The following is a 27,044-nucleotide window of genomic DNA, read 5'->3' as shown; positions in this document are numbered from 1 at the left end:
CAAGGGTCACATGTGGCTCCCAAGACACTATCACTGGCTTCAATAGTTCCAGAGCAGAAGAAGGGAGCTCCTGTCCCTTTCACTCTGAGGCTACAGGTATCGGGTCATGGCAAGGCTCCGCTGGGGCCCAGACTTCTGTCTATGGAAACCAGAAAAGCCATTGCTCTGAGAGTTAAGTCAGTCCATTTGATGCCCATCAGAAGTTTTCCTGGAAAACTTGATTTGGTAATAAATAGATGAACGAGCATTTGCGTCTGGGACATTGTCAGGATTTGCCCAAAAGACCTTGTGAGACCTTGGCATCATTTTGGATTGCCCAGTTGGATTGCCCAATTGTACAACTGCAAGGTCACACACTGGTAAACCACGGCAGAAGTGCTAAGCTAAATGCACACAGACATTTCCGAGCGGGCTCACAGTGCCATCTAATGGATTTTATGTTTTTATGGACAAGTACTTAATTGATCACAATGTTTTGATAGCAAAATCAAAAAGAGTCCAGTAGCACCTTTAAGACTAACCAACTTTATTGTAGCATAAGCTTTCGAGAATCACAGTTCTCTTCGTCAGATGTTTTGATAGAGAAGGGACTATAGGACTTTATATCTGTACTTCTTCATTCCTTCATTTGTTTAATTATTTGTTTTGTCTGTTTATGCTATTTACTGATGCTATTTATAGGCCGCCTTTCTCACTGAGACTCAAGGTGGGTTACACAGTGTTAGTCAATGTAATCAACTCAATGAAACATCTCATAAGCTATATAATAGGACTGGGATAATAGAAATCTGAAACACGCAGAAATCTGAACAAAATGTAAGTATTAAGCATAACATGGTTTTCAGTCTGTATGTTTTTGCAGTGGAATTTGTCTGCCAAGGAGCCTTCACACATTTCAGGCTGCAAGTTCTAGTTCAGGGTTTGTTGTTGGAGCTCCTGAGCATTTTTGCTGCCACCTTGACCTGTGTAGCACAGGGCAGCCTGACCTCATCAGATCTTGGAAGCTAAGTAGGGTTGACTTTAGTTAATAATTGGATGGGAGACCTCCAAGGAAGACCAGGGTTGCAGAGGCAGGCAATGGCAAACCGCCTCTGTTAGTCTCTTGCCATGAAAACCCCACCAGGGGTTGCCATAAGTCAGCTATGACTTGAAGGTGCTCTCCACCACCGACAAGCAGGACATGCTAAGAAAACAGTAAATACTATTAAATATGTAGAAACACAATGCACGGAGAACAAGATAATGCACACATCAACAGATAATACATACAATAGGCATAGTCGAGTGCACAGACTCGTTCCCTTCCTTGAAACATCTCTCAGACCATTTACTGCATTTATGAAAATGCCCTTCTGAATCATCCAGTCTGACCTCTTCAGGCAGGCCTTTCCATAAGGTGGGGGCAGGCTCAGAGAAGGTACGTGTACAGGCAGCTGTTGAATTTGCCTACTGAAGGCTATGCTTGGAAAAGCGAAGTGCTCTGACCTCAGAAACAGGTAGGAAGGAGAGCAAAGGAAGCAGAGCCAGTTGGGGAGGTGATCAGGAAGCAGGGCCAGTTTGATGTAGTGGTTAAGAGAGGCAGGACTCTAATCCAGAGAACCAGGTTTGATTCCCCACTCCTCTGCTTGAAGCCAGCTGAGGGATCTTGGGTCAGTCACAGCTCTTCCAGAGTTCTCTCAGCCCCACTCACCTCATAGGGAGATTTAGGGTTGCCAGGTCCAGGTTGAGAAATTCCTGGAGATTTTGGAGGTGGAGCCAGGAAACAGTGGAGTTTGGGGAGGGGAGGGGCCTCAACAGGGTATAATGCCATAGAGTCCACCTTCCAAAGCAGCCATTTTCTCCAGGGGAACTAATCTCTGTGGCCTGGAGATCAGTTGTAATTCCAGGAGATCTCCAGCCACAACCTGGAGGCTGGCAACCCTAGGGTGATTGTCGTGAGGATAATAACAACACACTTTGTAACCTGCTCTGAGTGGATGTTAAGTTGTCCTGAAGGGTAGTATATAAATTGAATGTTGTTGTTGTAATCCTCAAAATCTGTATGTCTGCATCCACTCACAACCTTTGTGTACTCCTTTGCTTCTATGGGTTGTTCACGTGTGTCTAAAACCCATTTACCATTTGCTCAGTGATCTAAGAGATATAGTTAGATCTAACTATCTATGTCAAATATATTGCGTTTTTTTCTTTCCCATCAGAAAGTCACATTCCTGTATAGATAATTTTTTCTTTTCTCATGATTTATTGAGCCAATTTGGCCAAGACACTATTTTGACTGAAGGAATTAAACCAATGAACCACAACACATAATTTGTTTGTTAATTAGTGGTTAAGATATTAAACTAGAAAGTGTATGTACAGGACAGGTAAAATAACAAAGCTAAATAAACTAGTATCTAAACATACCTGTCAGAATAACACAGAATTTGGCATCAGAATTTCCAGGAATCAAGGCATGATTGTAAATCCCAGAGGCCGAGAGCTGAAGTAATTTCCAGACCACAAACAAAGACATGGCTGAACTGGACCAACCGTTATTCCCAAACGCCCAGCAACAGGGACAAAATTAATTAACCAAACAGGAAATGGCAGAGACTGCAGCTAAATCAGGCCTCTCCACCGGTGCCCACCCTCCCTTGAGAACCAAGCTGGTTCAGATAAGCTAATAAGATGGAATGATGTCTAGCCACATTAGGGTTGCCAGGCCCATGTTGGGAAATTCCTGGAGATTTGGGGAGTGGAGCCTGGGGAGGGTGGGTTTTGGGGAGGTGAGGGACCTCAGCTGGGTATAATGCCATCTAATCCACCTTCCAAGTCAGCCATTTTCTCCACGGGAACAAATTTTTGTCACCACCTGGAGACTGGCAACCCTAAGCCACGTCAGCCTTGAGTGCCTCAACTTCCCTTCATAGCAGTTTCAAGGGAGCCTTGCACCTGGAACAGGTAAGTTTCAAGACATCTCTGGAAGTGAGGCAATCCTTTTTGCTAACGGTTACACAAAGTTTTTACTCATGTGCAGGGCTCATTTTGAGGGGGAACGCGCCGGAACGCCATTCCGTCAGTTCCCCCAACAGGTCATGTGTCAGGTGGCCCCACACACCTGACTTTTGGCCATTTTGGGCCGTTTCTGCCTCGATTGGGGCCAAAATGGCCCAGATCGGAGCCGAAACGGCCCAGATTGAGTCGGTGCTGGGTGGGGGAACCCTCCCCCGGCACTGGCCCAATCTCAGCTGTTTCTGCCCCGATCCGGCCCAAAATGGCCACTTTTGGCCATTTCTGCCAGGATCAGGGCTGAAACAGCTGGGATCGGGTCATGCCAGGCAGGGGAAGCCTCATCCACCCGGCACAGACCCAGTCCCACCCATTCAATCTTTGTTCTTCTTTTTCTCTATTTTGTATTCTTTTTTCTTTACTTTCTTCTTCTACTTCTCTGCCCTTTTTACTGGGCTTTTAATTTTATTAATAAACTAGCTTGATGCCCGTGCTTCGCTATGGTATTTAACCAGGGGTCATTTCGTAGAAAAAGAGCTGGAGGAACTCATTAGCATAACTCATCAGCATAACTCATTAGCATATGCCACACCCCTTGCCATCACCAGAAGTGTGTCATTAGCATAACTGATTTGCATATGCCACACCCCCTGACATCACCTATCCTTGCTGTTTTGGACCCAATCCTGGCCATTCAGCGCCAAAATTGGGCCCAAAATGGCCAAAAAGGGGCCCAAAATGGTCAGGATCGGGCCTCTGCTGAGTGGGAGAGTGATCCACTACCCGTCAGAGGCCCAATCCGGGCCATTTCAACCCCAATCCAGGCTGAAACGGGCCCCAAATGGCTGAGAGTCAGGTGGGCAGGGCCACCTGACATGTGACCTCTTTGGGGAACTGCCGGAACTGCGTTCCTGTGCAGCCCCCCTCGAAATGAGCCCTGTATTTAGCTACTTTAAATCCAGTTATAATATTTATGAGTATGTAACATTTTTTGGTTTGTGGGGGGGGCAGGGCGGGTTTGAGTTGGTTTTGTAGTATAATAACATAGTACCCGAGTTTCACAAAAAAGTTTGAATAAAGCAAAGTGTGTTGATACCGAAAACTGATGAAGTGATGAAGTGATGAAGTGAAATGTAACACTTATACAAGAGATTTTTAAAAGGAAGATTGTAGTGCAAGAAATAAAGTGAAAAATACGTACAACCGGGTTTTTTTCTACTGAAGGACCTCTTTGTAGACCTCATTGGTGGTTTCCCCCTCAGGTGCTGGGACCACCAGGCTGCTGGGTGAGCTCACTCTGAAGCAGGCCACGTAGAACTGCCCATGTGAGAAGCAGCCCTCCCTCAAGTCAATTCCTGCCACCTTCAGTATCTGCCCGGGGGACCTGTTGATCATCATAGCAAAGCAGACCTTGAGGGGGAACTGCAATCTCTTGAACTCAAAGCGGTTATCTGATGGTATGAATGGTATTTTATTTTTTTATTTTATCACATTTCTAGACCACCCTCCCTGTCAGACAGGTTCAGGTCGGTATGAACACCGACTCCCCCCTCCCCAGCACTGCTGGTGAACAATGTAGCCTTATGAGGTTCCTGTGGAGGGCTTTCACTCATAGTCTGGTGCCATTGCAGAGTTTGGGTGGGCTGAGGTTCTGGAGCAGCCTCACTGGAGCCCCCACTTTGAGGAGAAGCTTGTGGGCTGGAACATGTTGAGAGAAGCTTGTGGGTTGAACGTGTTGAGGAACTCCACAGGGTAGTGGACCGCATCATCCATTTGTACCACTGAGTCCACAGATGAGTTGTTTCATTAATGATGGCAGCCTTGTAGATCTGGGGGGTCAGAATGGCACGCTTGCACAGCCAGTCCATGGACTTCTCCGTGATAGTGATGATATCAGGGCATATTGTGGCTGTTAGGTCTGCTAGGGTTGTCACTACTGTGGCCGGGCCAGCAGGGATGGTCACCTTTCCCTTGGACTTGGGACTTGCTGGTACTTGGTCACTGCTGCTCAGTGCACCGCAGGAGTATGATGTGCATATTTCTTTGCCGTATGTCTATGTTGCTACTTCCTTTTAGCATTGTATATCTTACACAATGTCTGCCAGGAGGCTTCTTGGGGGCACTTAGAGGTGATGGCTGCAAGAGGTGTGTGGTAGAGTTGGACTAAGGGAGGGGTGGTGTGATGGGCACTTTGACAGGTTCATGTGAGAGGTTCGCATTGAAATGGCCCCTAGAAAGGTCATGCACCATCTCCCCATGAACATTTAAAAACTCAGTTGCCATACTGACTTTTATATAAAATCCCTTTTCAGGAGTCTTGTACTGCCTTTCTTCAACTGTCTCATTTCCTTTACCTGATTTTTACCTCAGAACACAGTTCTACAGCTGATCCATCAGCCTGCCGGCCACACAGGAAAGCCAGGTCCCACAGGGAGATTGGCAACCCTAGAGGAGAGGTGTATTTTTTACCTCAAGACACTTTCAATGACTGGGAATCACTGAATGCGTCCTGAGGTTCTGCAGAGTGTTTAAAATGTTGGGTTGATGACCAATCAGGTTGCATATGCAAATGACTTCAGGGAAGAGTGGCAGTTGGTGGGAGGGGGGGAGGAGCACCCTGCCAGCCACACAGGGAAGCTGTATCCCTATGGGAAAACACATTTTACCCCTTTTTACCCCCTTAAAGGGTGAATTTCTTAAAATCCTTAGTGAGCCCCTACATCACAAAAGGAACGTCCTGCCCAAATTTCACGTTTCTAGGTCCAGGGGTTTGGGCTGGGTGTTGATGAGTCAGTCAGGACACTTGTCTTTATAGAGAGAGATAAAAATTATTAAAATTTCTTACTCCTAAGTAAATGTGCATAGGATTGCAGCCTATGTACTCTTATTTTGCAGTTTTAAGACTTAAATCAGCATTCAACTGATAGGAACAAATTTGAACCAACTGAGCCATATGAATGGTGATGTATTTCTACTGTAAGGAATGTAAAAAGATGGAGTTTTGTTCTAATTAGTGGCATCTTCTGCTTATTAAATGGTAAGTTATGTCAAAAAGGAATCCTTACTGAAAGTATTGTATAATATAAGATTACTTGAGTTAATTGGTTAAAAGAAAATAAATCAATTAAAAAATTCACTCTCTAATACTTTAAATACCAGGATTCTACAGTGCCACATATTGAATACTAAGAAAGAAGGGAGCACTTTGGAGCATGTGCAAAGTGCTTTCTTTCCTCCATAAAGTATCCACAAGATCTCTATCCTTTACAATAGCCAGGGGTTCTTAATTGTTGGAAAGGAGCCCTTGGTCAGGTAGTATGGCAGGAAAGAGCTACAGAACCCCAACAAAAACTCATTTTCAACCCTTGGTGGTAGAAAGTGCCCTCAAGTCATAGCGGATTTATGGCAGCCCCGGTGGGGTTTTCATGGCAAGAGATTAACAGAGGTGGTTTGCCATTGCCCGCCTCTGCAGCCCTGGTCTTCGTTGAAGGTCTCCCATCCATTTACTAACCAAGGTCGACCCTGCTTAGCTTCCGAGATCTGATGAAATCAGGCTTACCTGGGCTATTCAGGTCAGGGCATTCCTAACTCTTACATGCCCACATATAACCCACCTCATCTTCCTTACTTTCTCATCATGTCTGTTTCTTGACTTGGCTACTGCAGGAAGATCTGAGCGCTCACTCTAACCTACCCCATTTTCCCAAGCAGGAATTAAAACTGGGGGAGAGAGAGGCGGCCTGGGACAGACTGTCTCATGCCGGAATCAGCAACAGTTCTTCAGTGGCTGTGGGATCTGGAGCAACTGGACAGAGAGAGAAGAGGCGTGTCTACTGGGCTGGTCTCTTGACAACGGCTTCCCAATGGTGTTATTATGATGGAAAACAATTTTTCCTGAAAGACAGATTGCTCACCCTAACCTATGATATATTGGGTATGTTTTAGGCCACTGTCCACCCACAGAAATTAAGGACCAAACAAATGTGACGGGGATACATGTTCAGAGCTCTCAACCATTTTCCCTGTATGAATAGCAACTTCCCAAGGGCCTGACTTGCATCATGATGGTGGCGGGGAATGAAAAACCTCCCCTCTCCCCCTATTTTCTGGCCCTGAAATGGCCCAGTAGACCTATGATGCTGATCACAGTCCCACAAGGCCATCTCAGGTTCAAAAAATGTGCTGGGGGAGGAAGGCTTCATCTGTTCTTCAACTCCTGATCCAAACCGATCCTCTGTGTGGTGTTTACTTGGTGGTAGAAAGTGCTGTCATGCTGTAACCGACTTATGGCAACCCCTGCTGGGATGTTCCAAGGCAAGAAGTGGTTTGCCATTGCCTGCCCATGCAGAGGGCCCTGGACTTCTTTAGAGGTCTCCCGCCCAATTACTAACCAAAGTCAACCCAGCTTAGCTTCCAAGATCTGATGAGGTCAGGCTACCCTGTGCTATCCAGGTGGCAACAAAAATGCTCAAGAGCAGAAAGCCCAGGATCTTATCTGACCCTGAACTTGCAGCCTAGAACTAGATCTTACAGCCTAGAACCATCTAAAATGTGTGGAGGCTCCTTAGCAGACAAGTTTCACTGCAAAAATGTGGAGACCGAAAACCACAGCAGCAGGGGAAATCACATCTTCCAAGGAGGGAGTTTTATTAAAGTAAATAGACAGGGGGAATAAACAGACCCTGCAAGGCTAAATTCAGTACAAATATACATACAATGGGCTTTGGTATGGGGGATGGGGAGGGTAGACCCCGCTGAGGCTGGCCCTGCTATTGCCCCTCCCTCAGTTCATCTTAATCAAGATCTGTTCTGAGAAGAGCTTTTTCAGTTGGGCCACTTCCGCTGAAAGGGAGGCCAGTTGGTTCCGCAAGCTGCTGTTTTCCATCTGGTACCCAGAGCCCTGGAGGGAAGGTAGCTGGGCAGGTGAGGCCTCCGTTTCACAGCAGCCATCAAATGCCGCGGTGCCCGGAGGTGTGGGGCCTACATTTCTCGGCTCCTCACGGACGGCAGGGCCCCTCCAGGTTCCCACTGGTGGAGATGGGGGGTAATGTCCAGGCGGCTCCCCGGCCATGTCCTCTGACCCTCCCGCCATTTTGAAACGCAGCTTGTGGGGAAGACCTTTGATGCTCTCCCCGGAGTCGTAGCGGCTCATTCGGCCCAAATCTGCCCCATCATCCGAGGGGTCAGGAATCACACAGTGGCTGTCATAAATAATGCCTTCCTCGGCCCGGTCACGCTCCTCAAAGAATACTGGGCTCCCCATGCTAGAACTTCCTGGTGTGGAGAACCCAGAATCCTCAGAGCTGGCGGCAGGTTCTGGCCGGAAGGGGCAGGCGTATCGTTGAGTCTCATGATCCGCTGGGTAGTGCTGGGGCGTGGTCACTGGCCGGTGGGGCTCAGCAGCAACAGGAACCACAGGCCCAGAAGGCTCCACTGGATCCCGAATCAAGCCAAAGCGAAATTTGAGGGCCAGCAGCTCCGCCTTGAGGCGGGCATTCTCCTCCAAGAGGGCAAGCACTCGCCCCTCCAGGGCCAGGTCGCTGACACGCCGCTTCTCCCGCGAACGCTTGGCCGCTTCGTTGTTCTTCTTCCTCTTGTCCCAGTAGCCGTCGTCCTTCTTCTCATCTGGGGTGAACTCTCGCTTGCGCCGGGCCGTAGTTGAGGGAGCTCCTGGCTCTTTCTGCTGCGCCCCCGTGCTGCCTGACGTTCTGAGCAGCGAATGGCTCAGCAGGCCATTGGCAGAGAGCAGAGAGACGGTCTCCTCAGCAAAGCAAGACACAGCAGTGCGCAGCTCGCACATGTGCGGAGCTGCAACAGGTGGCTGCACAAGCTCTGCATGGCGTAGGGCAGGAGAGTCCTCTAGAGGCAGGTCCATCTCCCAAACAGCTGTGGGAGGGAGAGAAAGGAGAGCAGGTTAGTGTGTGAAAATGCTGGCTCTTACCAGTGTCAAATTGTTGGATCGATCCACGGAAAAGGCGACACAAAGTACACGACTGTGTGAATCTGTTCATGGCTCGCTGGCCACCTCCTGGCAAAGTAGTTAAAAAAGAAAAATGGTTTCTCTTGAAGCAGCCCCTCCCATCCTGTGGTTCTCCAGCCTCCGCTTCAAGCAAGCTTCCAGGATGGCCAGGTCTCTAGCCACCTATCCCCAACCACAGCCAAAGAATGCCATTCTCCCTTACAGAAGACCACAGGCACTAGCAAAATTTACAACGGCATTATAAGCTTTAGTGGGTCAGAGCTCCCTTTATGAGATACAAGGCGCAATAGACAAGCATGGCTACCCTTCTCTGCAATTGTGCCCTTACACACACACATGGACAATGGGTGGCTTTGTTCTGACACGTCGCTGCATGGCAGAGTCAGAAAATGGTAACAAAATTTGTCATTATGGGCGTACATTTTGAAGGGGAGGGGGCTTCAGCCCCTGCTGAGCCTGCCCTCAGTGGCCAGATAGCATCAACAGGCTGTTCATGTGATGGAGCCCATGGCTAAGAGTGGGGCCCCTGCTCCCCTCCTGGTTTTGGCTACACATGAGCAGCATAAATAAGGTTTTTTAGGTATGCCTGTACAGGGGGTGGGATGCCCGTGTAGTTGGGATAGCGTCCACCGAAATCATTCAGTATGTTTCTCCCATGAGCTCAAAATGGGTAACCGTGTTAGTCTGTCTGTACGAGTAGAAAAGATCAAGAGTCCAGTAGCACCTATAAGACTATCAAAATTTGTAGTAGGGTAGGAGCTTTTGTGAGTCACAGCTCACTTCATGGGGTCGCCATAGGTCAGAAGCAACCTGAGGGCATGTAACAAATATGTCTCCCTTCTAAGACATACTACTTGGGTGGACCTGGAATCTTAAATCTCAGAATCTTCTTGAAATTCTCAGGGTTTTGTTTTTTTTTACAGCAGTAAACTGGCCTGAGAATGGGCCTGATTTGTATTTTTACTGTTTCCAGCACTGCTTATCTGAAGATAAGGAGGGTGTGCCCAGAAGTGGGGGGGGGGAAGGTGTGAGAATAGGGGGGGGCTGAATTCTATTTCTAAACATTCGTTCTTTCATAAAATTAAGAACAACCAAGGGAAGCCACTGATGATACAATGGCCATTTCCACACGGCTTACCTTTGCTCGTAACGACCTGGAACATCACGCAAAAAATGCGGAAGATCACGTTTTCTCGCAATGCGCAAATCTCGTGCAAGAAAACGTGATCTTCCACATTTTTTGTGTGATGTTCCAGGTCGTTACAAGCAAAGGTAAGCCGTGTGGAAATGGCCAATATTAGGGAAGCTTGGCAGTGTCAAAGTTTTAATTAATGTTTTCAGGTGATTATCTCTAGGAAGCATACAGGAGACATGTCTATTTCATTCATTTGTAAAGGGGGATAAAACTGTAAATATGTATAATCTAAAGGGGAAAAATCAAGTTGTTTATTCACCTGATTGCTGCACAGGTCAAATCAAAACTAATGCTAAGATGCTTATCAATCCAGAGGAGTTAGCCATGTTAGTCTGTAGTCGCAAAATAGTAAATAGTCCAGTAGCACCTTTAAGACTAACCAACTTTATTGTAGCATAAGCATCTGATGAAGAGAGCTGTGGTTCTCGAAAGCTTATGCTACAATAAAGTTGGTTAGTCTTAAAGGTGCTACTGGACTCTTTACTAAGATGCTTATTGATATATCTCCTATCAGAAAGTGTGACTGACCCAAGGTCACCCAACAAGCTTCAAGGGCATTCGAATCTGGGGATACTGTAATCCCCAATCTGATATAGAACTAGCAAGTGATACTATAGAGTGACAATGGAGCAGAAGTCCCTATACAGCAATCCTAGCAGGTCTACCCAGAATCCTATCAAGTCCATTCTATGGGGTTTACTCCCAGAAAAATATTCTTATGATTGCACTTTTGTGTAAGAGAATTAAACTGTGTTGAAGTACATGAGTAGAAAACTACATCTACAATCTACCATGCATGGATCTTCGGTGCGTCAACGGTTTTCAGCACCTTGGTGGTGGTGTTTTTCTGAAGCTGGTACAATGTAAGGAAAGAACCTGCTCTATTGCCTTTGAAGTGGTAGAGGTATTACTCCAATAAAAATAATTTTGAATTTGTTTGAATATAACATTTAATTCTCACAATTCCATTCCTAACCAAATATTTCAGTTCAAGTATCGATTGCTGTTAAATCACAAAATTAACATGAGACACTTTTTAATTTGGTTTACAAAGTATAAAGTAAAAACAGGAGATCAGACCATGCTCTATTTCAGGCACTGGAAAATTCTCCAATTCATATTTTTCTGGGAAACCCACAATATTGTCTGTGTTCAAAATAGTCTGTTTCTGGGAAGAGCTTCTGTGTTTCTGTAACGGCATGCTGTAGCTGATACTCTCACATTTTAGGAACTGTATGCATCTAAATTTTATGCCTGAATTGTTATCTTTTGATTAAATTTTATGCCTGAATTGTTATCTTTTGATTAAATATGCTTTTGATGATTGCTCAGAACCTAAGGGTCAGAGTACACGTTACCTGTGACACGGGCCCTTTCCACACGTCCTTAAAGGGATGGCCCACTCACCAAATGCTGGCAGCTTTCCCCCTTCACTCCAGACATCTTCGTTTTCAAAACAGTTGCAGGCTGTTTGGCTTCCGGTTTTTTGGCGCCGTTTCTGGGACCTTGGGAAAGTGCGCTCCCAAAAAAGGCACCAAAAAACTGGAAGCTGAAACAGCCTCAAACTGTATTGAAAATGGACACATATGGAGTCAAGGGGGAAAGCCGTCAGTGTTCAGTGAGTGGGCCATCCCTTTAAGGATGTGTGGGTCAGCAAATGTGGCCCCCTGCAGATGTTTTGGAGGGGGAAAAGTCTGGTGGAAGACTGGCGGCCTTTTCTCCATCTTGCTCCTGAGCTCCAGTGCATTTCGGAACATTAGTTCCCAACATCATGTTTACCTAAATAAAAGACACAGGTGGGTCTGGAGAGCCTCGATCTGACTTGTTACACAAGTAATACATAGTTTCGCCCTAAGTGTCTGTCCTTAAGCTTACTAACCATAAGAATCTAAACTGTAGAACTTGCATGTATAAATAGTAGGGCACTCATCTGGCTTCCCAAAAATCTAGTTTTTTGGTTTTAGGCTACACAGTCAACTGGAACACCCCAGGCAAACCCAATTCACCTCCCTTTTTATGTTGACGTCTTTATCATTCACATGTGTAGATGAGGAAATCGTATGTAGATGAGGGAATCGTGACAGGATATTTTTCAAACAGCGTGGTCAGAAGAGACATCGTATACCTGAAGGGAGGTTCTCCTTCACTCCCATCCCTTCCTGACCCAAAAGAGAGGATCACAAAGTAAAATGGCTCCCAGAGTTGACAAAAACTCTGCTGAAAGAAAATCTTGTTCGTCTTTAAGGTGTTGCATGACTCCATTTAATATTATAGCTGTGGAATAATTCTAACCACGCATACACTGGTGTGTATTTATTTAGATATTTATATACCTCTTTTCTCCCCAATGCAGACCCAAAACACAGGGGGGCTAACAGAACTTTCCCTATCATCATCATCATCATCAGGTGAGCTTTTAAAACACATGGAGGCAGGAGCTGAGGTTAATTACATTATTATTTAGGTGGCACTTAAAAGCATACTCGTCTTCAGGACAAAATCACACTGAAGAATATATACATTTCCTCTCATTGCAATTAAGGTGATAAATGAGCCAGCCGGTTCATGTGTCAGGGCTTCCCCATCCATCCTGCCCCCCATTTTCCGCCATCTCAGTCCGCTCTACAGTCACTGAACTCCTACATTTGCACCTGATATTTCCTTGATGACCGAAGAAACTAGCAAGTAAATTTTTTCCGATTGCCTCGCCGTGCAGGAGAAGCTGGACCTGTTTGTACAAATTTCTGCCTGGCCAGCAGCTACTGAATTGCATGGCAGGCCTGTCAGAAAATTTTTAAAAGTTTAACTCACAACCATCAGGTCTAAACCGCAGTCATTCTGGGATTGAACAGATGTTCAGAGCAAGAACAGGTGATGCTTTCTAAGCATCCCTCCGTGCAACTGAATGCCAGGGAGCCAGTTTGTCTGCCTGTGCCCTGCCCTTATTATAGTTTATCTCTCCCTTCCTTCCCAGCCATCCTTCCCCTCCCCCTTACTTTTTATCCCTGTGATGTAGGTTGAGCTCAAGGAGTGATTGGCCTAGGACACCCAGAGCCACGTGAGATTTGAACCCAGCCTTTCAAGCCACACTGGCTCCCTTGAGCCAAAACAAAGAACAAAGGCAGAGAGCAAAGCCACCGCAGCCAGCAACAGCCGGAGGTGGAGCTCCATCTTGATTCCCTCACGCCCTGGCTCTTCTCCTGCCCCTTCTCTGCCAAGCCTTTAATCTCCTCTGGAGCTGCAGGAGTGAGCCAGTGACCTCAGATCACTTCTTTCCCTGTTGAGGCGTTGCTTCAACTAGGCCACGGTCTCTCCTAACCGCTCCCTCCCACTAGACCTCCCATAACCCGATTTGCTGGAAGGACTCCATGCCAGGAACAGAACTGGATGTGCTGCCCCACAAAAAGAGGCTGGAGGGGAGAAAGGGCACGCGGTTGAAGGAGCAAAAACATCACTGGGAAACTCAGTATCTTCGCTCATACTTGCCAGAATGGGGTCACATTGGCTCTGGCATTTGTAAGACACGCATATGGAGAAAGATGGTGAATTCAGTTCTGAACACCTTCTCTGGCTAGGAAAAGCATTTTTTATTATTATTTTGACAGTTGAAGGTATTAACGGCTGGCAGATCTACCAAGTCTTCAGAGTTTGTGCCAGTTTTGCCTGCCAAGGTGGGGCTGAATCTAGAGTTTTGGGTGGGCAAGAAGTTGTGTAGCAGGGGGGAGAAAAAAAAATTTGCTTTAGAGTACGAGGTGAGAAAAAGGTCTGAATTTTCCAGCTGGCAATGGCTACTTGATTGTGACTTCTGCCCTTTGCGCAATAAAACAGATACTGTAACATCTCCAAGTCCTTATTCTCAGAAGAAAACGTTCCAAAGAAAGGCTTTTCCAAGGCCTTCTAACACTCAAGGAAATGGGGAAAGGCACAAAACAATTTCACCGGACCGGCTGTAGTGCTTGAAGAACATCCTGCAATTATTTGAACCCTGCTAAAAATTCTGCACAAGGTCAAGGAAAAGATTTCAGAAGAAAATGAAATGCTTCTGTGTCTCCCTTTTTTAGACCTCCTGCAATGGGACCAGCAGGAAAATTACACTCCCACCAGTTTCCGATGGGAGACTCACATATTCACAGTCTCACATAAAGGACCACGTTACATGGTATATGCAGAATCCCAAGGGCACGCGGGGCATAGCTGAGCCAAGCAATGTAGCCATGGCACAACATTCCAGAGATGCACCCCAGAATCCTTTGCAAGGGCACAAGGGATGCAGAGGTGCACCTGTAGAGCTGCTTCCTAAAAATCTGGCACGCTGAAGCTGCTTGTGCTTTCGCAACAACGCACACTGTGTACAGCCTCCAGAAGCTCATCACAACCATCCCTCAGCAGGTATTTGCCTGGCTTGCAGCTGCCAGATTCAAACTTTGATTCAAGTTGTGGGGTTTGAATGAAGGGCAGTTGCATGTTCAAGCCCATGAGGTGTGGCTTCTAAACAGAGGAGAGAAAGCTGGACTCAGGACTGCCTGGGAAACTTGGAGTCCCTTCACCTAGGGTAGCCGGCTCTGAGACGGAAAATTCCTGGAGATTTGGAGGCAGAGGTTGGGAAGGGGGCAGTTTGCGGAGGGGAAGGTGCTCAGCTGGGATGCAATGCTGCAGGATCCACACTCAAGCCCCTTGGGGAACTGATCCCTGATAATTCAGAGATTAGCTGCAGTTTTAGGAGATTTCACGGCCTGGAGGTTGGCAACCCAGGTGGCTATTGAGGGGGAGTATTCCAGGGAAAGGCATCTGTGCATGCTCAGAAGCCTCCTCTTTGTTAGCAAGCGTTCAGCAGAAGAGGGGTCTAAGATTGGCAAGAGAAAGGGTGACCGCCCCCGCCCCCAAGTCGGCCTTCAGGCCCTGAACAGGGTTGCCAATCCTCAGAAGAAGCTTGGAGATCTCCAGGAATTATGACTGAGCTCCAGACCGCAGAGAAAAACGGCAGTTTCGGAGGGTGTACTCTCTGGCATTAAGCCCCGCGGGTGTCATCCCCCCTCCCCAAACTCCGCCGTCCTCAGGCGCCACCCCCAAATCTCCAGGAAATTCCCACCCTGGAGCTGGCAACCCACCCTGCGCACCCCCCCTCCCTCCCTCCCTCCCTCCCTCCCCGGCCTCACCTCGGCCTGCTTCGCGCTCACCTCCGCGCAGCCCGGCAGGCGCCTCCGCCCGCCGGCCTTCCTCCCTCGCTCGCTCGCAGCGCACAAGTGCCTCGCGGGCCTCCCGACGCAGGGACCCTCCGGCCGCGCCCGCTCCCCGGCGGCAGCCCCTCGCCCGGCCGCGCGTCCGACTCCGGCGCCTGCGAGAGCCGCTCTGGGTGCGCCTCCCGCGCCTGGCCCCGCCTCTGCGCGCAAGGACCGCCCCCGGCCGGGCCAGGTTCAGCCGAGGACGCCGCCTCGCCCGGCCTCACCCCGCCTGCGGCCCCGCCAGGCTGGAGGCACGCGGCGGGGGCGGGGGGGGGGGCGGGAGGGGCGGCGGCCGAGCCCTTGCCGGGGGGCCCAGGAGACCTTCCCGGGAGCGGCACCCTCTCCGAGCGCCCGCCTCGCCGGCCATGGCCAAGCCGAGCCCTGGCCTGGGGCGGCGCCACGCAGAGGACGGTTGGACCTGGCAGCTGGCGAACCCGTCTTGAACCTGCGGTTGCCAGTCTCCAGGCGAATTCCAATTCCTGGCTTTCCGCAAACGAAAACTGAATTATTAAAAAGGGCTTTTTACTCAGATGAGAGGGCTGGATTGTAGGGAGGGGGTCTCAAAGAGAACTGCATCTGACGAAGAGAACTGTGATTCTCGAAAGCTTATGCTACAATAAAATTGGTTAGTCTTAAAGGTGCTACTGGACTCTTTTTGATTTTGCTACTACAGACTAACACGGCTAACTCCTCTGGATCACTAACGAGTTAGGGACCACAGACTTCACCGCTTTGCTTGCTTAAAGTATATGCTCCTACGTGCTACCTGTTATTTCAAGTATGACCCTACTGGGTAGTTCTCTGTGGTCTACTGTCGGCCCTGGAATGGCTTCTGTTCTGTTTCAACATTTCTTCAACTCTATTGGATTCTTGCTAATGCGCTGTCTTTGTAAACTTGTGTTTATTTACCCTATAGCATTGCTGATGGAAATGTCCTTGATATTGATTGTACTAATCTCACACTATGTAATCCACCTTGAGTCTCAGCGAGAAAGGTGGACTATAAATGGCATTAATGCCATTTATAGGGGGAAACAAGTCTGTATCGGATGTTAAATTTATTCTATATGTATATGTACATGAAGTATAGATTGTATGTGGAGGTAATATAATGCATACATCAGTACAATAAAAAAAAATTAAAAATAATGATGGTGATGGTGATAGAGATCGGTTCCTCCAGAGAAAGAGGCTATTTTGGAGGATGGTCTCGGGGCATTATACCCCGCCAAGGTCCCTCCCTGCCCCAGGCTGTAGCCCCAAATGTCCAGGAATTCCCCAGCCCAGAGCTGGCACTCTACTTGAACTGTCTGAGGTTGTCCTAGGTTTGCCAGTTCCGGGTGAGGAAATTCCTGGAGATTTGGGGCTGGTGTGTTGCTATACAACCCACCCTCTACAGCTGCCATTCTGGGAGAACTCCAGGATTCACCTGGATGTTGGCAACCCTAGATTGCCCACTAGAGAGGAAACCAGCCAGATCTGCCCCTGTGCCTTGAAAACCGGCTTAACCTCCAGGGTGGATTGGGACGTTAAACCATCCCTGGAGTGTGCAGAGGCAACTGGCCTATGTGTGGTACTGGTAGTGCCACGAGGGCGGCTCTGCCGAGACCATGATGGTGAAGGGCACTGCTGCAAGTTTGCCCATTGACAAGCCCACCCCAGGCCATTGCCACTATCTCTGGTGCCTGGGTCAGAGCTGAGCAATTCCAGTGGTGCTGCCATCTCTGCACAGGCTACTTGGGTCGGCCTGCTTCTGGCCACCAGAAGCCCTTTGGAGTACCGGCCTGGTGGACCTTTCGTGGCGAGTGTAAGGGCCCTCCGGCCACAGAAATCACCTGACTGCTAGGCGAGCTTTCCATGGCTGCAGACTAAATGTGACCACTTATTGCTGTGGATCAACCCGTCATTCTAAAGGGACAGCTGCAGGCTGACCAAACTCCAGAGTCAGGGCTAAATTTGCAGAAGATTACTCAAATGGCTGCTGCTCTTATTTTATTTTATTTCACATTTCTATTCTGCCCTCCCCACGAGGGGGCTCAGGGCGGATCACAACCTATTAAAATACAATAAAATTCCATTTCCATAAAACATTTAAAAACATCTTTAAAATAAAAACGTATTTCTAGTTATACAGTCAACCTTACAAACTAAAACAGGGTGGTGGACAGCCTTCACAGGGAGGGATAGATTTTATACACCCCTTGTTGTTTCAGGCCAGCAGAGGCCCAGACCTCAGCCATGTGCCTGGCGGAACAGCTCTGCCTTACAGGCCCGGCGAAAAGATAGTAGGTCTTGCCCGGCCCTGGTCTCAGTAGACAGAGCGTTCCACCAAGTGGGAGCCAGGACCGAAACCACAAAACTTTCTGGCTGGCTTTTGGCTGTGGATGGAACCTCTTTGCTAGAAGAGCCAGAATGCTGAGCTTTCCTTCTGCGCCGCTTACGCAACTATATTTTATTCCCGGAAATTATTTTTTATGTATGTTTCATTGTCAATACATTCAGTTTCTTTCTATGAGATTTGCTCCCTAGCAAGTGTGCTTAGGATGGAAGCTTTAGTCTCAGTTGCTTTAATTAGGACTTACTTGTACAGACTTTTTTGTTTTTGTAATGGCTGTCTTATTGACAGATGTACAAGCAGAGCAGAGTGGAAACAAAGATCTTTTTGGCAGACAGCACAGCTGCCAATCCTGCACCGAGTCCCCAAGAGAGAAACCGCTCTCTGGATCTTTTAACTTTGCGCCAACTCCCAGCTCTGCCCTTCCCTTTCTGCCCGAATCTTTCTAAATTCTAAATTCAGAACAATAAAGATGATTGAGATGCCACATATTGTGACATAAACTTTCACGATCCAAATCCCTGTTACAGGAGGCAGCGCAGTGGGGAGAGGTCTAGTTTCTCCGAAGAAGCTTTACAAGATTGTACTGTGAAGCATGAATGAAAACAATCCATTCATAAAAGTTAAGGATCCATCCCAGAATGCATGTTGATGAATGGCAAAGGAGGGTGACTGTGGACAATATACATAAACGTGTGCAGAGAAGCAAACTGCTCCAAGTCCCTGTTCAGCCAACGCCTGGTAGAGTTAGATCCGCATATGAATTTCAGCTCAGTGACTTCTTGAAGTTTCTCTCTGTCTTTGAAATACTTCTGCTGAAGTACTGCAAACTTTAAGTTTGTTGCTGGATGTTTAAGGAGGTTAGAATTCCCCTCCACACACACACAGGTTTTTGAGTGTTTCCATTTTTAATGGCTGATTTAATGGCCGCACAATTTCTTGTGCAGAGATTGTCTCAGGCTGACCCGTTTAAATTGTCTACATTCAAACTGCACACTGCCTCCAACCTCTGCCCCCTCTCACAAACTTTGATGGATGTTAAGCTCTGAGCTGTCAGGAGAACCTCTCTTGACTTTGAAGAAACATGTTTTATTTTGCTATAAGAGACTAACACGGCTACCCTTTTGCAACCAGAAAACATGGTATTTCTCTGGTAAATAAGGATGGTTGTGACATTCCACTAGCATGGGTAAAAGAATTAGAAGATGTGTTGAAAGACTTAGATTTTGCTGTGTGAATCGGCCACTTAACTTTTCATTTCAAATGAGAGATTCTTGGGTACCATTTGGTGCCCACATATGGCACTGTATGAACTGAACCAAACATTTGTCTGCACGTGTGAGTTTTACAGTTTGGTTCTTGGAGCACAGCAAATATATGTGAAAAGCTGTTCTCCAGCAAGGTCTTCTCCTTTATTTATTACTGGTTTATTATTAAGGCATACTGCCTCTGCTGAATTTTGCAGGAGGTTTTTTTCTTTCTTCAGTGATTTTGAGGCCTCTGAAAATCCAAGGCTATGGACGGGTGCCCAGAATGCCGTTGGTAGATCTTTCCCTGTCCTCTGGTTCTCTTCCAACTCTGGGACTTGCACACAGTTCACTTTCCCTCCTTCTTGTCCTCTTCTTACTCTTCTTTCCCCTCCTCCACCCAGCCAACTGGCAAGCCCCCTCTGTTAGGCAATCATTTACCGTGTCTTTCTAGGAAATGGTTGTAGCAAACAAGTTTCTGTGGGAGCAAAGTGCATGGAAGGAGGCCAGGTTTAGGGCCGTGTGAGAGGCACTGTTTACCTCAGAGTGCAGATGAGGGCTGTTTCGACGTGTGGATTTAGCATCCCTTTGACCTCATTCTATCTTTGTTTCAGCATTCTCCATTCTGTCCCAATGCTGGGGCATGATCCTGGCAAAGGCCAGCACTTGCAGGTCTTTTCTGGTGAAGCTGAACCCCTTGGGCAATAGCTACACGTCTTTTGGAGAAACGCTGCAATGGTTGATCAAGCCAGATTGGTAAACACATATTGTGCTACACCTTTTTGGCCTCTCTAGACACAACCAGATAGTTGTTTCCTAGGCCATCCATTTCTTGCCTTCGCAAAAGAAAGTGCCCCACCCCGAGGCCAGTTCTCCAGCCAAGCACTGTGGGGCAGAGTGGTGAGGAGGGAGCCAAAGCACGTGAAGGGCCCCAGGCCCTATAGATAGGTTTGCCAGGCCCCTCTCCACTCCTGGTGAGGGGGAGGGCGGGACTTAGCACTAACCTCGTGCGGCTCGCGTGTCCCTCTTTGCAAGCACACTCCCAGCGCATGTGTGATGATGTCACTTCCAGGAGTGACATCATCACGTCACCTGTGTGAATGCTCCCGCATTCCACATGGGGCTGATTTGGCCTGTTTGGGGCCAAAATGGACCCCAAATGAAGCATGGGAGCGCACGCATGGCCAGCAAGACGATGTTACTCCCAGAAATGAGGTCATTATGCCCCACAGAGCATGCACACTGCATGTGTTCCCAGGATGTTCCCAGTGGCAGGCAACCTCTGAGGGGCTTGCCATCTCCTGCCAATTGCTGGCGGATCGGCGGGCAAGGAGGCAAACCTCCAGAATTTTCCCCGCCACTGGCGGGCACATGTAATTAATTAAATTTAATTTTAATTTATTGTATTTATATTCTGCCCTCCCCGCTTCTGCAGGCTCCCAAGGACACGTGGATTTTCCCAGATACGGCTCCCCAGGAGTGCTTCATGGTGGGAAAGCGGCACAGGGGAGAATGCCCGCTCTGTACATGCCCCACAGTCCTGGCCATGCATTGGAGCCTGACTAGATTGCCAATTTCCACCAACTGCCCTTTCGTGACACCCCCCAGGAACCCCTCTCCCCTGGAAGCAGTATTTTGTGGAGATGAGTGAGCTGCAGTGGTGTGGGGGGAGGAAAGTTCTGTTCTGCTGATGGAAAATATAGTCTGGATCTAATCCTATTATTACTATTACTATTGGTGGTAGAGAGTGCCCTCAAGTCATAACTGATTTATAGTGACCTCTGGTGGGGTTTTCATGGCAATAGCGTAACAGAGGTGGTTTGCCATCGCCTGCCTCTGCCACCTTGGTCTTCGTTGGAGGTCTCCCATCCAATTACTAACCAAGGCCGGCCCTGCTTAGCTTCTGAGATCTGAAGAGATCAGGCTCTCCTGGGCTATCCAGGTCAGGGTATATAATTAGTATTACTATTATTAGCTAAAATCCGAGTTGGTAAAGGACCAAAACATTCCAGCCCAGATATTTGGTGGACAGTCATACCACCATCATCACCATAGACAACTACATTTATTCCCCTGCTTTTCTCTCCACTGGAACCCAAAGTGGCTTCTATCATCCTTTCCTCCATTTTATCCTCACAACAGCCCTGTGAGGTAGGTTAGGCAAAAAGTGTGTGACGGGCCCAAGGTCACCCAGCAAGCTTCCATGGCAGAGCAGAGATTCGAACCTGGTTCTCCCAGATCCTAGTTCGAGAATTTAACCACTGCATCACACTGGCCTCCAGTTGGGCACTGCAGAAATGGGGAGTGTACACAACTCATGTGTGATTGTGTTATGTCTGGCACAGGGGGAGTACCCCAGATGCAACTTGTGTGCACCATCACGTGTGAACTTCTGTGACCATGGATGGAGTTGTGTGTGTAGGATGGCGTTGGGGGGAAGGTAGATTGTTATGTTGACTATACAGCTCCAAAGCTACTTCCTGGTTGCACCCTGTCTGCCCAAGTGCTCTGCTAATATGGCTCCAGTGACATTCCCTGTCTCTGAATTACACCAAGGTGTTGATTCTGTGTTTAACTCACTGCAGTTACATAAACACTCCACATCTAGGGTTGAGATAAGGACAAACTGGATCTTGGCCAGAAAGACAATACTACAGAGGCACACCCCCACAGCAGGGTGCAGGTGTACTCAAGATAATCGATCTCTTTCCTAGCATCTAGTGCCCGTCATCCATGCACATGCTACAGAGATTATTACACAAGCCACTTGCTGCTGTTACGTAAGGGACTAGAATCCAGCCAGGGAGGTTTGGTTCACAGCCCAGGTCCCCTGCAACAACCAGGCATCATCAACAAACACAACAGGTTGGAGAAGTGGAGAGAAACCAGCTTTGAAACTGCCACTGTGCATGTGTGAATGGTTTGTGTTCAGGCATAACATTTGCAAAGGCACTGCCAGACCTTTGAGGCTGTTCTAGGAAATTCTTAACTTTGCCTTCAGTTGAGTCTCTCTACACAAGACTTTTGACATGTGTTCTTCACGTGTTGGGAGATGCAATGTTAGCCAGGAAGCATAGTTTAAATGACAGAGCCAATAGAGATCGCTCCAGAGGGGACAGATTCTGTCACTGCCCTCCACCGCCTCTGGCATGCCAGACTGACTTCCCTTCTGGAGCCTTTGCCCTGCCGAGGCTTGGTTAATTTGAAGTTTTAAGCAGTGAGTGTGGCAAGACAAAGGCTCTGGAAGGGGAGACAGCCTGGCATACCAAAGGCAGTGGAGGGCTGTGAGAGAATCCATCCCCCCCAGAGCGATCTCTGCCGGCTCTGTCGTTTAAAACTATGCTTCCTGGCTAACATTGCGTCTCCCGGCACTTGATGAACACGTGCCCAGGTGTCTCGTGTTGAGAGACTCAAGTGACAACTCCGCCTGCATCTCACCTGTGGTACATTAAACTGCTTTTAACTATAGAAGGGAGCCAAAATTCTAGATCCAGGGTGGTGGGTAGGAAGAAGTGGCCTCATGAGGTATCAAGAGACAAATTCAGTTTCAGTATAAATTAAGGTGGACATATTTTGTGTGAGACAGAACCTTCTAGCCAGGGGGTATTTGATCAGTCAGAAATAGGGCTGCTAACCTCCAGAAGAGACCTGGAGACCTCTAGGAATTACAACTGATCTCCAGACTATGCAGATTCACACTGGGAAAGAGGAATAAGAGAGAATCAAACCAAAAGTGTGGTGGCAGCGGCCACTGAAATGATGGTTTCTGGTGGGTAGCCTCAGAGCAGAACCACAAGTGACAAAAGGCACAGATTGGACACTTGTCAGCTTCCCTCAAGTTTTGATGGGAAATGTAGGCAGCTTGGCGGAATGTTGGACAAGTGACAGTTGAAAAGTCCATTGGACAGCAGTCGGAGAGCCCAGCTGCAAGACTAGGATGCCTACATTTCCCATCAAAACTTGAGGGAAGCTGACAAGGGTCCAACCTGTGCCTTTTGTCACTTGTGGTTCTGCTCAGTCTGCAGTAGAAGAACAAGGTTTGAGTTCAGTAGCAGAGAAACTTCAAAGGAAAATTGCAATGCAAGATTGTTGTAATTGAGTTTACTTGCAAATTGGCAACAATAGATCCCCCAGGACTTAATAGAGACACTAGCATTTTCTTTCACTACAGATTCTGATTTTCTGATTTTCACACCCATGTCCTATCAAACGAATTACAGTATTATTATACCTTACATCCATACTTTAAATACCTGTCCTACTTATTTATTATTTATTTATGTCATTTATAGTTCACCTTTCTCACTGAGACTGGGCTGGATAAAAGTCCTACATGGCTCCATTTTTAAATGTATCTGAAGAAGGCAGCTTTGATTTTCAAAAGCTCATACCCTGGAAATCTACTTGGTCTTTAAGGTACTATTGCACTTAAATGTTATTTTAATCTGCTCAGCCAATTGAATCTCCGGTACTAATCAGAAGTTCTGTTGGGCATGCACTACACCTGGCCCCACCCACTTTGTAAAAACTCTTGGTAGACACCCACGGGCACCATGTATGGGACCCCTGGGATAGAGTGTGAGACTAGGAGCTGGGAAACCCTGGAACAGACTTCTCTGGAATAGAAGCTCATTGGATGACCCTGAGCCAGTCACACACACTCAGCATAACCTACCTCGCAGGGTTTTTATGAGGATAAGAGCCAGTTTGGTGTAGTGGTTAAGAGCGTGGGACTCTAATCTGGAGAGCCGGGTTTGATTCCCCACTCCTCCGCTTGAAGCCAGCTGGGTGACCTTGGGTCAGTCAGAGCTCTCTCAGCCCCACCCACCTCACAGGGTGATTATTGTTGTGGGGATAATAATGACATACTTTGTAAACTGCTCTGTGTGGGCATTAAGTTGTCCTGAAGGGTGGTATATAAATTGAATGTTGTTGTTGTTGTTGTTGTTATTAAAATAATAATAGGGGTGTGTGTATATGCCTTTCTGAGCTTTTTGGAGAAGGGCAGAACATACAAATGTACTAGATAAAAAGAGGTAGGGGATGAATTTTCTGCTTTTGACCACAAAATGTGTTAAGCCAGCATGGAAGAAAAACACTCAGAAAGATAAAGAGCAAGGGAACAGGAAAACACGAGACAGAAACGAAGTGTGAGGTCTGCGCATGTGCGCGTGCATGCGCGTGTGTTAATTAGAGACAAAACACTATATTCATGGCAAATTGGAAACCCTTTATGGACTATCTGTGAGAGACGAAGAAAAATGAATTAATTATTTGTGGTTTTGATTTTTAAGAATAAGGATTTGGGATATAAAGAAGATGAGATACAGAAAAAAGATATTAATTAGACCACACGCTCATTAAGACTAAAGGAGGAAGTGATGTAGGTGAAAAACTGTAATGGATTAACAATATGCTTATTATGCTTTTTAATGTTTTTTTTTTTACTTTGCAGATTGACATAGGCCACTGTTGGTTCTCTGTAGTGTTTTTGTTACGTTTTTTTCTTTTGCTCTATCTTTTAACTTTTTCACAATAAAAATAAAAAATAATTACAAAAAAAAGAAAGATGAGCAGCAAGGAAACAGAACAACATGAGAAGGAAACGAAGTGTGAGGTCTGTGTGTGTGTGTGCACGCGTGCACATGTGTGCATGTGATGGGCTGTGTATCAGCTGTGCAATGTGTCAGCGTGGAACTCAATGTTCCCAGATGGTTATTTATAGCTCTCCGGCTGCTCGCCACTCCCCCCTCCCCAGTGGGATTAGCCACTCTTGGTCCACACAGCTGCAAAGGGGGAGTCAGAACTCCTGGGTTCTAACTGCAGTCCTGGGAAGGGAGTGGCTGCACAGTGCAGAGGTTGTAGGGTTGCCTTGTTTTGATGAGCACACAAATTCCACCTTTCACAGAATAACAGATCCAAATCCACTCCTGAAGCTTCCCCATTAATGAATGTCCGGCTCTCTTTTTTGCAGCAGCAGAGATCTAGAAAGCTTCTGTCCAGAAACACGCTTGAATACTCTTTCTGCCAAAGATCATCCGTTTTCTCTGCAACAGCTTGTCCCTCTCTGGCTTCAGAAGTAGAGAATGCAATGCCAAAGTGACTGTAAGAGGTTCCTTTTTAAAAAAAAGAAGTTGTAATTGCATAATGCTTCTGGTTATACTTACTGCAGAAGAAGCTGAGCATCTGATTCCCTGTTTGTTTCAAAATAGTAAAGAGTCCAGTAGCACCTTTAAGACTAACCAACTTTACTGTAGCATAAACTTTCGAGAACTACAGTTCTCTTGGTCAGATGTGTTGCACTGGACTCTTTACTATTTTGCTACTACAGACTAACACGGCTAACTCCTCTGGACCTGTTAGTTTCAGGTAAGCAGGAGCTGTGCTTCAGAGGTAGAGCATCTGCTTGGCATCCAAACCAAAAAGGGGAAAGTCCCTCTCATGGAAAACAATAAACACAATGAGCAAGATAATAAAGAGAATAATTATGCGTACAATGTTAAAACAACTATACAGAATAAATAATAATGACAGCAACATCCAAAAAGTAATGCAAAAATAGGCTCGATATACATTGCAATAACAACACTCTCTTCCTATTATATCAACGGTTCATGCTGCTGGAATCTGGATGGACAATCCTGGACAACAGGTAAGTGCACAAGTCCAACATTGCTCCTGTATGAAATTGATATTGATTCTTCTCCCTCACAGGTAGCAAACCCAAGAAGGTCCAGAAATCCAATGCATCCCGCCCAACAGACCGCTAGCTTAGGTCAGTTTCAGAAACCTTTATCAAGGACATATAGAATAACAAATGACTTAATGATGATAAATAAATACAATTCTTATAAATGTGTAGCGGATAATCATTACATAAGTTGTGCTGTCTACTCCTTGACTGTAAACCAAGACTCACGGCTGGCCCCAGAAGTAAAAGCTTGGATGTCTGCATCGAGAGCATGAAACGTCTGCTGCCGCGGTCTCTCATCAAAAACGCTGACATGCCAAAGGTCCCTGGTTCAATCCCTGGTATCTCAAATTTAAAAGTATTAGGTAGCAGGTAAGGTGAAAGGCCTCCGCCTGAGATCTCGGAGAGCTGCTGCCAATATGAGTGGACAATACTGATCTGCCTGATTCAGTATAGAGCAGCTTCATGTGTGTTCACAGGTACCGAAACCTGCACTTTTGGCAAGAATGTGAGTTGAATGGGCTGACCCAGCTGGATCCCTGGACATGCACTGAATTTCTTATTGCTGTTAGTTGTTCATCTCTCTCTCTGTCTCTCACTCACTCACTCACTCACTCACTCACTCACTCAATCAATCAATCAATCAATCAATCTGGTCTAAGACCAGCACAAATCTGAACAATACAAAATACAGGCCCTTTTCACACTGCTTACCGGGACTCGCAACGACGCGGAACATCGTGCTACAAACGCAGAAAATCATGTTTTCTCACGCAAGATTTGCATGACATCGCACGAGATTTGCACGATGTTGCACAAATCTCGTGCAAGAAAACATGATTTTCCGTGTTTGTAGCGCGATGTTCTGCATCGTCGCGAGTCCCGGTAAGCAGTGTGAAAAGGGCCCCAGAAAGTTTGACCAAAGTAGCCATTGTACAAAAATACAGCTTTTAAAAAGAAATTGGCTAAAGTTTAGGTACCATACACATCTAACTGCATTTTTCTGTGCAAGTCACCTTGGGTCTCCAATAGGGAGAAAAGTGGCATAACAATATTTGCCCAGGGTCCCATGGTAGTTCTTGGCTTATGTGCCTTCTCCCACTCAAAGATTCAATTTGTAAATGCTAGGAAAGGAAAAATGAAATCTGGCCCTCAAGTTATGGTGACTCCTGGTGGGGTTTTCATAGCAAGAGACTAACAGAGGTGGTTTGCCATTCCCTGCCTGTGCAACCTTGATCTTTGTTGGATGTCTCCTATCCAATTACTAACCAAGGCCAACCCTGCTTAGTTTCTGAGATCTGACAAGATCAGGCTCTCCTGGCCTATCTAGGTCAGGGCAAGTCTATGAAGAGGGGGCATAAACCTGAAGAATGACTAAGGAAC

General features: G+C 47.0%; 1 protein-coding gene across 2 annotated transcripts; it reads right to left on the bottom strand.

The window, feature by feature from the left end:
* Positions 1-7,621: 7,621 nt before the first annotated feature.
* On the bottom strand, positions 7,622-15,500 carry LOC129346120 (nuclear factor interleukin-3-regulated protein-like). 2 transcript variants are annotated; one of them, XM_055003410.1, is made up of 2 exons: positions 15,323-15,500; positions 7,622-8,877 (listed from the first exon to the last, which is right to left on the bottom strand). In XM_055003410.1, exon 2 carries the CDS (start codon positions 8,864-8,866, stop codon positions 7,775-7,777), a length of 1,092 nt encoding a protein of 363 aa, XP_054859385.1. In that variant the 5' UTR covers positions 8,867-8,877; positions 15,323-15,500; the 3' UTR covers positions 7,622-7,774. The 2 variants fall into 2 exon arrangements, with proteins under 2 accessions (XP_054859385.1, XP_054859386.1); XM_055003411.1 differs by having other exon boundaries at positions 15,344-15,500.
* Positions 15,501-27,044: the final 11,544 nt, after the last annotated feature.

The sequence above is a fragment of the Eublepharis macularius genome, chromosome 19 (assembly GCF_028583425.1).
Source record: "Eublepharis macularius isolate TG4126 chromosome 19, MPM_Emac_v1.0, whole genome shotgun sequence".
Lineage (NCBI taxonomy): Eukaryota > Metazoa > Chordata > Lepidosauria > Squamata > Eublepharidae > Eublepharis > Eublepharis macularius.
Note: the sequence above shows the minus strand (reverse complement) of the source record. Positions and strands in the feature narration are given on the sequence as shown.

Bases quoted from the DNA above. Each gene is read 5' to 3' on its own strand.
- LOC129346120 (XM_055003410.1), bottom strand. From the start codon at position 8,866: ATGGACCTGCCTCTAGAGGACTCTCCTGCCCTACGCCATGCAGAGCTT.